Source organism: Camelina sativa, chromosome 11, assembly GCF_030686135.1.
Source record: "Camelina sativa cultivar CO46 ecotype springtype chromosome 11, ASM3068613v1".
Classification (NCBI taxonomy): domain Eukaryota; kingdom Viridiplantae; phylum Streptophyta; class Magnoliopsida; order Brassicales; family Brassicaceae; genus Camelina; species Camelina sativa.
This window is the reverse complement of record NC_141890.1, coordinates 1316681-1328047: the sequence shown is the minus strand read 5'-3', so window position 1 is coordinate 1328047 and position 11367 is coordinate 1316681. Positions and strand designations below refer to the sequence as shown.

Below are 11367 nucleotides of genomic sequence, written 5' to 3'. Positions count from 1 at the left end.
GAATATGGATATCTAATTAAGGCCATGAATGGTTGCTGGTTTTTAACTGGTTTTTAGATTTTGGTTTTTGATTTTTTTGGTTTTTGATTTTTGATGTAGATTTTATAGTTTTTGCAAAATTTTGAATAGTGACTTCATTAATTTTTAGTTTTTATGTATAATAATTATTTTAAAAATAATAAAATAATTGGTCGTGGCACAAAAAAAAAGGTTTTAGTTTGTTTTAGAATTTAAGAAAATTAGAATAATTATATATTAGAAAAAGAAAAAAAAATCACGTTGAAAAACCCATAAAATGTGGTTTTTAGATTTTATGAACAAATTGCTAAAATCTTCCAAAATCTGGTTTTTCTAAATTCTAGGAAATCTATTTTTCTCATAATTATGAATGGCTTAATAGATTTTATAGAATCTAAAGCCAAAAACTGCGCCAAAATCAGGTACCATTCAAGGCCTAAAGCATTGAAGTTTATCTTAGATGTCTTTATAACCTAAAACTATGTTATGAATATGTATATTTTTGTGTACATATGTAGTTTTGATTGAAGCCATAAATCTTTGCATGTACCAGTGATATATTAAAACTTCATCATGCATTGATAGTGAGCCTTTAATTTTTCAAAGGTTTAATGACTGCTTGCCAAAGGTTAAAACTTAAAAGTCAAACACTAGACGAAGAAGAACCTTTAAAAAAAAAAACTATTTTTAAAAGACAATTATTTATAAATACATATATGGATTGGACCCCAGTAATTGTAATTTGAATGTTATTGAAGACGTTTGATGGGCCTCAGTATTTGTTATATGTACGTCTAGCTGCATTGTTATTAAGAGGCCCTTGTGCTATGGTCCATAATTAACCGAAGAAGTTGATACCATTTTTAATTCAGAAACAGAGCACCAAGTATGGTTGTTTACACACGTTTTCCCCCTTCTAGAAATAAAATAATAGATTACTTGTGTTAGTAAACAAAACAAAAAAAGGAAAACTAATAATAGATTCAGATTCAAATCCGAAGGCTGTTGATAATAATCTTCTCATCATTACAAATAACAAAATAGCACGTGGACGGCTTCTTAATTATAGTATTGGTTAAAGTGATCAGTTTTGTTATAGAATATTCCTTTTAATAGTTCCTACTACGATCAGAAAACTATGAAATCAATAAAATATTTATAGACCACACTCGTTGAAATTTTCCAGTTACTAAGAAATAAAAAAATGAAACAATGTTCTGAAAAGTCAAAACTTTATTCAGAGTCAAAAACCAAAGGCTTGACCCGCGTTGAAAACGTTGCATATCCATCAATATATATCAGAACACTTTTATCTCACACATCCGAAAGAAGTTTCTTGAAGCGATATCTCAATTCTCAAAGTCTCAATGGAAGCAACATCACAGCCATTTTTGTCTCAAAGTTACCTTAACGCTCAAGAAACCGCGACAAAGACAACGAAAAATTACCTAACTTCGCTTCATTCAACCCGAAAACAACCTTCAAAGCCCCTATTAAAGAGGCCTGCAACATCATCATCATCATCCCTTTTGAATCCAATGCATCCTCATGTCTACAGAGTCGAGCCAGTAAACTTCAAAGAGTTGGTTCAGAAGCTAACCGGTGCACCTGAGCACGAGGTTGTGCAGGCTAAACCGCTTAAGAGTTTGGATGATGTAACAAAGCAGAGTTCTTCATCTTCTTGGGGAGATTTTTCATTTCAAAATCCTGCAAATCTTTCCCGATGGTAGTTTATAACATTTTTATGTATTTACTCTTTCAAAATGCGCTTTCTTTGATTGAGAGAGATGCTTGACATTCTTGTACTTTCTTTTGTTTTTTAGCTTTTTAATAAACAAGGAAGATGTAATCAACAAAGAGTTAATTAATCATGTTATATTATGAATTTAACCTGTAACTTGCATAATTATGAAAGGATTCAGCGACTCTATGTTATAAATTTTCACTAATCATATAATTTTCAAACTCGCATTTTCGAATTAATTTTATTATGTTGTAAACCATTCTTCCGCAAGTCTTCCGAGATTAGCGCATCTGTAAATTAAATGAATTTATGCGATCTCACATTTTTTTTTTCCCCAGTTAATTCAACTTTTCCTCACTTATATTCCATTCTACTATATAAATTAAACGAATTATGCCATTTATATTGTGTTTGTAATATATACAAATAATATGTGCGAATAATTTGACACTTTCCGTTACAAGAATAAATTGAATTAATCAATTATCCTATATACACCTGTGTAACATGTGAGAATAATTTGTAATTCACAACAGTTGGAATACTTAACATATAGAGCTAAGGGTTATTTTTCTTCTGTGTATAGATGTAATCAAGATGAGCGGTCAATGCTCTTTTCACCAAGCAATCTTCGTCGTCTTCTTTATCGCAGCTCTCTCCCACCACATCATGTAGTTTTGATTCTATCATTTCCTGAAACACAATATATAAAACATAAATTACAAACGAAGCGCATTTCGTATGAAATTAATTTACATGTATAAGTGTATGTATATATGACTAACCAGACTAAGTGTTTCCGCTAGAGAGGTTGTGAAGGAGGCGAAGTAGGCCGGTTCAGGGCGGGAGGTACACATTTGCATGGCGGCGCAAAGGAGGAGAGCTATCGTGAGCAAAGTAGAGAGATTTTTCATTTTTGTGATTGCAGATTAATTATGGATATTGAAACATCCAATGAGCAAACCACCTTTATATAGAGTCAATATTGGTCAACTGTTTCCCTTAATCTAGTTCTTATTTTAAGAACGAAAAAATTAGAGTGTTTTGTTCTTATCTTTTTCTTTTGTCATTGTTCTTATCTATTTAAAAAAATTTAGATAATTACATAAAGTAAAAAGGAGTAAAAATAACGAGTTTTTATTATTCAAAAAAAATTTAGTGCATAGATTGTTATTTTTGCCCGTATGAATATTTTTGCCACTACTAATGTGTGAGAAAGGAGATTGTGATTGGAGCAAAACCAATTCCCCAAGAAAAATATAACAACATAATAAATAATATTTGGTATGTTTGGTTTATCAAAACCTTTGACCTGTTGACCAAAAAATGTGACAAATTAGTAAAACGTGAGGTAATGTATATAGTCACTGTTTTCTTAGTTTGGGCCAGATATACCAGTTTAAAGGCCCACTAAAAATCAGGGAACACCATTACTTTTTTTATTTTATTATCAACAAATAAGACCAAAAACATGTATAGTTTACAAGTTACAACATGTATATAGTTTACGATTCATGACATTTCAGTGCAACTGTCACATTTGCATCCCCACCACTATATATAATGTTTTAATATCACGAGAAACCAATCGACCATTTAAAGTTGCAAAGCATTTTTTCCAAACTCGTTAGCTAAAAAAGCTACACTCACGTAAACATTTGACCATATGCATGTACACATACGATACACTCCATGTATTGACATTTGTCTATTTGGAGCTACAAGGAGAACCCTAATGACGTACCAAATGACGCCACGCGATAAATCTCAACGAACACTCCACCACGAACATATATAGATTATAAAAAGATACATCTAAAAAGCCATAATTAGTGGATTTCTATCGTTACTTTAATTACATCCATTTACTCATCGTTATACACACACCACACACACAGATATGTGTCAGGACGAACGATACAAGGCGACAAAACCACGAAACATTAATTGGAAAAATATATCGATAAATACCACCAATATGAGACTAAATTATCTTAAAACATCAATCTATATTATTTGTTACAGTCCGAAGCTTTTTTTTTACATTTTTAAATGATTAAATAACATCAAATATTTGCATAGAAACGACAGATTTTGTTAAAGAAGATTTAAAGGAAAAGACTTTTGCATGTTAACATCCATTGCCAAATATAATTTAGCGAACAGTTAGGTTTTTACCAGTTTATAGATTTGTCGTTTTCTTTGAGTGATTCAATAACTTTACATGCGTCAGTTAAATTACGATTAACATAAAAGATATAAGATTTGCCCGAAACTTTTTAATAAAGTTTTCCTCATCGACTTTAACTAAATATTCAAAATTTGTGACCTATCTAAAGTTCAAAACTGTAGCCGTCGACTAAGTAATTTTCCTTTCATAATTATCTATATTTATATGCTATACTTTCCTAATATAGATGGAAAAAATCTAAATGCTGTTGGATTTTCATTAAGTATATTAACTGCATGGATGAATCATCAATTGTACAAGATCCATAATACGCATCAAAAAAACTAATATATGTTTCCTCAAGCAAAGGGAAGTTCGTTAATTAGCATAAGGGTAAAGAATATGTCGTCTTAGACTCTTTGTGATTCGCATCACCATTATTTGAGTTATATATCCAAGAAACTATATAGATGGTAAAGAAAGATTCTATGTACGTATGTCTACAAATATGAAAAGAAGAATTCATGCAATTCTAAAATTTTCAAGAAAAGTTTGATACTATATGAGAATTTTTAATTTAGTTTTTTTTTTGGTATGTACATTGGTCATTATCCGGATTCCACTTTGGTAAGATACATGTGTGAGTTACATACAAATTGTTTTTTATTATATCATTAAAATGTTATAATCTTATAGAGCAGCCGACACTTGTAGGCCAAGTCTTTCGAACTTTTAAGTTTTAACGTACCACTTTATATGTAACTAGTCTACGAAGAGAGTTTTCTTCTTATTAACAACAAAAATGTCATCAATATACTTGATTTGTAGGGAGTTCTAGGCTACGTATATATGTTGGGCAAACCTAAAAGATTTATAAAGTTTAGGAATTAATATTAATTTATATATAATATATTATAATCTGATTATATAACTACGTGTTAAGGTTCAACGAATATTCAAGCTAAAGTTGTGCCATCATTTTTCAAGTAAACTGTTGTGCTTTCCGTCTTTTAAACTTTTTTCATTTCCCATGATGTATGTATTGTATTCCGTAGCCTTTGATACAGTAATGACGTGAAAAAACTTTTTTGATTTATAGACGTTTGTAATTCCACTTTAGAAAATCATAGTATCAAAAATTTTAAAATCGAGTGACCTGTATAAAATTTTAAGCTACAGTATGTATTAATTATAACAACTTCTGCTAATTATCAAACCTTAGAAGATTATCGTAGAAACATAACTTTGTCGTCTCATTTTTGAAACGATTACCTATACTGGTCATAATATAAGTCCATGTCGAAAGCTGGTTCACCAGCCGGGCACAAGCTTGGCTCTTGACCGCTCTGCGATCTGACTTTTTCAGTGATTAACAATAGTAATATTAGGTCCCTCCACTCGAAAACTTTAGTGTACACCCGCACACTAATGTATATTAAAAACATACCATAATATAGACTTAAGATGCACAAATTTGAAATTTCACGTAAGAGTAAAGAGCATATCTATGCGATGAAATATTGATTTAATTAAGATAAAATGAAAATTGGAATCATAGAAAAAGCTAATATGTGGTTTGTCAAACAAAAAAAAAAAAAAAAAAAGCTAATATGTGAAGCTTTTCTTTGGACATTAAAGTTTGATTTCACATGATACCGAACCAAAACATGAGTCTGGATATTTATAAAGCTGCGTGTATATAATAAGTATGAAAATAATCATATATGTCTTTTGTCCTCTCTGCTTTATTTTTATTTTATACGAAATACATGTGGCCGTTGCTCCACATTTTGTTTTTCTGATCATATATAAGCTAACTAAAGGTATAAATTGTGTGATCAATTTAAGAATATTCTATTAGAAATCTATACTCGGGCTTGCATGATTAAATCATAAATGTGTCTAAGCACATATTTTTCGTTCTTATATATCCTCGATTTTTCAGTATTTTTGTTGAATCACCGTAGTCTAAATTTGCTACATATACTTAATGGAAGTAGTATTATTACTTTTTATCTTCAATGTTTCCGTGTAGCAAGCAAGTAATATACTTTATGGTCGTAGGTTAACTTATAGGGTTCTTTACAAAAAGCATTGGTCTCATCTCTCATGCAAAGCACCAGTTTGGTTCAGTTAATTGTAAAGTGTATTTGTTCCTTAGATTCTTTCTTTCTTTCTTTTTTGGTTTTAGTTAATTTACTCCATCTCTCTTCTTTCTTTTTCCCCGACTGAAATGATGATTCTAGTCCCCGTCCAGTGTGTGTCCATCCCGTGTTAAAAAGAATTAGAGAAGACAAATTAATACAATAAAGAAAGATTTTCTTTTTCTTTTTAAAAACGGATAATTAAACAGTGAACATATCTAAAGAAATCAGAAATCTTGAACAAGAACAAGGAACCAGAATCACTCTATTGTGGCTGTCAATATCATAACAAGTATATGTTCACATACCAAATTTACACACAAAAATACTAAGTTGAAGAATATATCATAAACTAAAAACAATGGTATGTTGGTTGGAGAGAATAAATATGAATGATGAATTATGATGCATGAGATCTCAAATGGTCATGGGAACGTGTTCTTAAATGTATATAATATTATGATTTTTGGTTGAATCTTCTATAACAAGCATTTCACGAGAAGATTAGATGAAGAATTCAATTTCAATACGAATGGGTGAACTTTTTCTAGGTGGATAAAGAAATATCTCATGCTTGAATTTTTTTAATATAAAAACGTTTGAAATATGGACTGTTTTCTTCATCACTAAGCTATTACAGACATTTGGTTATATTGAAATTTCAAATATGTGATTTTTTTTTAATTTTTTTTTGGAGTTATATGGACCCAAAACGAGCTATGGTGTCCCACGAAATATTTCCTGCTTTTTAAAAAGTTGGCTCTACAAAATAAAATTTTCAAGTTTTTAATTTTTAAGCCACCATAGTGCAACATGACTCAAAAGCTGTTTATACAGTATAATCTACGGTCGTACAATCGTATTTTAAAATATTACCAAATTACCCCTCTTGGTTTGTCAATAAATATCAGCCTCCAACAATGCAATTCTTCCCTTTTCCCCTCCTAATTTCTCTCATCTCTCTATTAGAAAAAATAAGCAATTATGTTGTCCACTGTACCGGCCTTTTCATTCTCTGAACCGGGTTTGGTTCATCAATTTTCGGGTTTCCAAACCGGGTTCACTCCTTGGGAATGGGACTGCTCTGATCTCTTTTCCGTGGACCAAATGTCTCTTGAACCGGCCGTACCAAGCCCTTGTTATGGTGAATCAGACACCGGTTCCGTCAGAATTAATTTCGGTTCTCATGACTTGAAAACTGGTTCTGACGAATCTTGTCTTGGTTTCGTCAAAACTAGTCCCGGTTTTGACGACACCAACCAATCAGTCGGTCTACCGTGCTCTCAAGGACACGAACCAGACTCGGACGACCCAAAACAATTGACAGCCATCACGTATTCCGGTTCGGGAGAGCAGAACCATAACGGGAAAATATTAACCCAACCGGAGATGACCGAGGAGCGGAAGAGGAAGAGGATGGAATCAAACCGGGAATCAGCGAAACGGTCGAGAATGCGTAAACAGAGCCACATCGATAATTTAAGGAACCAAGTAAACCGTCTTGATTTAGAAAACCGTGAGCTCGGGAACCGGCTCCGGTTAGTATTACACCAGCTTCAACGAGTGAACACGGACAATAACCGGCTCGTAACGGAACAAGAGATTCTCCGGTTGAGATTGTCGAAGATGCGACGGGTTTTGATCATTAGACAACTTCAACAACAGCAACAATGGGAACTTCATAACCGGAGAATGATCATGACTGAACATCATAACCGGAACTTCCTCTTACAAAGATACAACAGAACATATAAAGAAAGAGAAAATAAAAAACAGAGCTTTTTTTTTGTTTGTTGCCGCATCAAGACTAGTTTTGAGTTATCAGTTTGTTGTGTAATGAAAGTAGTCACCATTGTTTCTGTTGTTGTTCTCAGCGATGGGGCTGCTCACGGAGCTGTTGTTAGAAAGTGAACAAAACGTGGACTTTTGCAAAACCCCGGTAGGAGAAGATCCCAGCGTTGGGCTATTCGTTGTGCTGTTTAGTACTTCACCTAGAGGACCTCCTAAGGAGTTTCCCCACGAGATTGGTATCCAAGTATTCACCTTTTTGGCAGCTGGCTCCATCGTTGTTTCCTCGGTTTGGATCGAAAGATCAATCTCGCGGGATAGCCTGAGAGGCGAGAGTGTGGTTTTGTCTTGAGCATTGTTGTTGTTGTTGTTGTGTGAAGAGGAAGGAGACGATGATGATGCTATTGGAATTGACATTGAAAGCTGTGTCCAATCTGATTTCAGCTCTTGAGGCCAAGAGTTGTGATTGTGATTCCCTGAATACTTGTCTTGGTTGCTGCTGAAATCCAAGTACGATGATCCATAGGTCTTTGCGGTATCCGCATTAGGGTTGAGTAGCGAATCAGAGGATATGTGTCCAAACTCAAAAGGGTTATTGTTGTTGTTGTTGTTATTGTTTCTGTGTTTCTGATGAATAACAGGAGATTCCTTGGGTTGTAAGTTGACGGTGGAAGGATATATATGCGGATTTCGAACTCTGTTTTGCAAGAATCAGTGAGTGAGAGAGATATGATCATGAAGAATTAATATGCAATACGTATCAAAAGATATGTTTTTCTCACCTGTTGTTGTTAGGTAGAGACTCATTGATATATTGACCACCTCCAATGACGAGGCTGCAGTTACTATTTGATGCACGCCTGTTACTATTACCAGTGACCACAGGCTGTTGTTGCGGTGTTGTTGTAACCGCTTTGGACGCGGCAGTGGCAGTGGCGGTTTGGCCAGATTGGACTTCCACAGGCTTTCTTGAACGATGACGGCCTCTGTTGATGTGTCGTTCACAGTATTTCTGATCAGGAACAGCGTCTCTTGAGCACCGCCATTTCTTCCCATCTGTTCTACGGCATCTCCCTGGCTCAGGATCCATGTTCCCTCCTGCGAAACCTAGATGGAAAGTTCCCCATCCGACTGCAAACAAACCCATAGATAAACACTCTCGTTAAACCCATTGCAATCAATGTTGCAAAGACTTTTCAACAGATATGGCATTAAAAGAACACACTCATTGACAACAAATCACTAAAAGCACAAATCTTGAAAACCCTCAAGAACAATGTTATGAAGAAGTTAGCACCAAAAATGACATCAAAGACTTGGCTAAAATCTGATTCTTGGATTATGCAACCACACACCACAAAAGACTTGATCAATGATTTGGTTTAAAAAGAAAAGGAGCTTACAAGAACTAGGAGGCAAAGATCCAAAAGGATAAAAAGACTTCTTGATAGAGATGAGGAGACTACTAGGAACAGGGACATTGGCAGTGATATACTTATAGATCAACGCCTGTTGCTCTAACTCAGCCCATTGAGTCAATGTAAAAGGACCTTTAACACTTGTGAAGTTCCCTTGCATGCTCATGTTCATCATCATACCACCAGAACCATATCCTCCTCCTACATTCCACAATACAAAAATGTGTTTTTTTTCAAGAAAACAAAATAAAATTATAAAAAAACCCATTCGACCACCAAATAAAAAGACATTATTATCAGACCTGAGTTTCTAAAGTAGGAAGGTGGAGGAATCTGGTGAAGAAACGGGGAGAGAGAGCTCTTGTTACCATTATCCAAACCGACATATTTAGTGAAATCAAGAGCTTCTGGTTTGTCTGAGAAGCTAAGCATATGTTCTTGCCGGCGAGAATCAGAGGAGGAAAGAGGAGAAGCAGATCTCAACAGAGGAATGCCTTGGTGAGACGGCATCGTTTTGCAGTAAGAAGCAGCAAAAGAAGAAGAAGAAGACAAGTTATCTTCTTCTTTTTCTTCTTCCTCTCTAGTAGTTGTAGTTCGAGCTAGCTTCAAGCTTCGTTGTTGCAAGTAATCATCACCGTTGAATCCGGATCTGTCTTGTTTAGTACCTACTCTGAGTTCTTGTTTCTGACCCGGTGTTTCGTTACTAGTAACCGACCCAAGAATATGAACACCAATATCCATAATAAAGAAGTAGCTAGTGATTAGAAAAAACAAGTAACAAAAAAGTTAGATAATGACTTGAGAGATAGTTGCCATGGGAGGAAGAAAGCTAGAGCCAAAAAAAGCTCAGAAGAGAGAAGAGAGAGAGAGAGACAGAGGGAGAAGAACGAGGCGTAAGTTTTTTTTTTTTTTTTTTTTCTTTTTTTTTTTTTTTTGTTAATAAAGTAGGGATAGAGAGAGATGAAGCTTTGGGAGGAGACAAGAATGGTGTGTACCTAAAAACACAATCCGGATCTCGGACATGTTACAACATATTTATCCTATGCTTTTTCATTATTTATTTTGCTTTTTAGTTTCTTCTTCTTTTGTTTTTATAAAAGTTTCTTTTTTTGCTTTAAAGGTACTACAAACTTAGCTTCCAATTTGTTCCTCATTTTTGTTTTCATTTTAACTTAGTAGTAGTAAAAGTAAAAGTTTTAAATCTATCATTCGTTGAATCAAAGGTTTTGTAAATTATGGTCCCAAACCATTTAATTTAAGTAAGCTATTTTGTGTATTATTTGCAGTATTTGGACATATTCCCCAATTTGTATGCGATTTCTTTATCGGGGTTATTATTTTAGTATTCACTAATTTTCTTTTCTTGTGATATGTTTGCATTTAGGGAAAACTAGCTGTAACGTTGTTACAAATGGGTAGAAACTAGCTGTAAGCCTTGTAACTTTTGACTTATTAGGATTAGTTGTGGTAATGTTCGTAAGATAAATATACAGCAACACATTTATTCATTACAGTCGGTGAGTATATATATTGATACATCTAAAATCGTTGTAATTTTTGTAAAGGTTTGTGTTTTTTTTTTTACCAGAATTTGCAGAAGGAAACAAAGGGGTACACTTTAAGTGAGATTTTGCAATATGTATACGATATTCACGCTTTGAGTGAGGTTTTTAGTCTAGGAAACAAATAATAGAATTGTCCTATTCAAATAATAAATAGTGTTGAGTGGAGTACCAAATATTTATCAAGATTCACGTGGTTCCAATGATATTTTTGGACCATCTCTCTTTAGTCGTCTCCCCGAGGATTCCTTTTAAGTTATACATTGGATGGGCCATTTTTATTCTTGATGATCCTATGTCTTGAGTAAATATTACATCAACGGCTATCATATCGTAACTACAAAGTACTTTGGATGTTATTTTTGCTGGATTTTGTTTTCGTTGCTCATTAATATTGCTAGTTTTGGTGTGCTTATAGTAAGCGTTTTTAATTTATGTTCAACCATAAATTAAGTGACACTAGGATATGAGTTATGTGGAACAATTTATTTCGGATTATACGGCCTTTGGTTTTGGTACATCA

The 11367-nt window shown here is 33.7% G+C and overlaps 2 protein-coding genes and 1 pseudogene across 2 annotated transcripts; 1 reads left to right on the top strand and 2 right to left on the bottom strand.

Moving 5' to 3' along the window:
- The first annotated feature begins 1352 nt into the window (after positions 1–1352).
- LOC104720989 (VQ motif-containing protein 29 pseudogene) lies at positions 1353–1957 on the top strand (annotated as a pseudogene).
- A 183-nt stretch (positions 1958–2140) lies between these two features.
- On the bottom strand, positions 2141–2684 carry LOC104720990 (putative phytosulfokines 4). Its single transcript, XM_019232386.2, has 2 exons — positions 2548–2684; positions 2141–2455 (listed from the first exon to the last, which is right to left on the bottom strand). Exons 1-2 carry the CDS (start codon positions 2674–2676, stop codon positions 2321–2323), a joined length of 264 nt encoding a protein of 87 aa, XP_019087931.1. The 5' UTR covers positions 2677–2684; the 3' UTR covers positions 2141–2320.
- A 5052-nt stretch (positions 2685–7736) lies between these two features.
- Positions 7737–10444, bottom strand: LOC104727514 (growth-regulating factor 2-like). Its single transcript, XM_087476526.1, has 4 exons — positions 9585–10444; positions 9268–9483; positions 8647–8995; positions 7737–8561 (listed from the first exon to the last, which is right to left on the bottom strand). The coding sequence occupies exons 1-4, from the start codon at positions 10021–10023 to the stop codon at positions 7898–7900; spliced, it is 1668 nt and encodes a 555-aa protein (XP_087332652.1). The 5' UTR covers positions 10024–10444; the 3' UTR covers positions 7737–7897.
- Between the last annotated feature and the right edge of the window lie 923 nt (positions 10445–11367).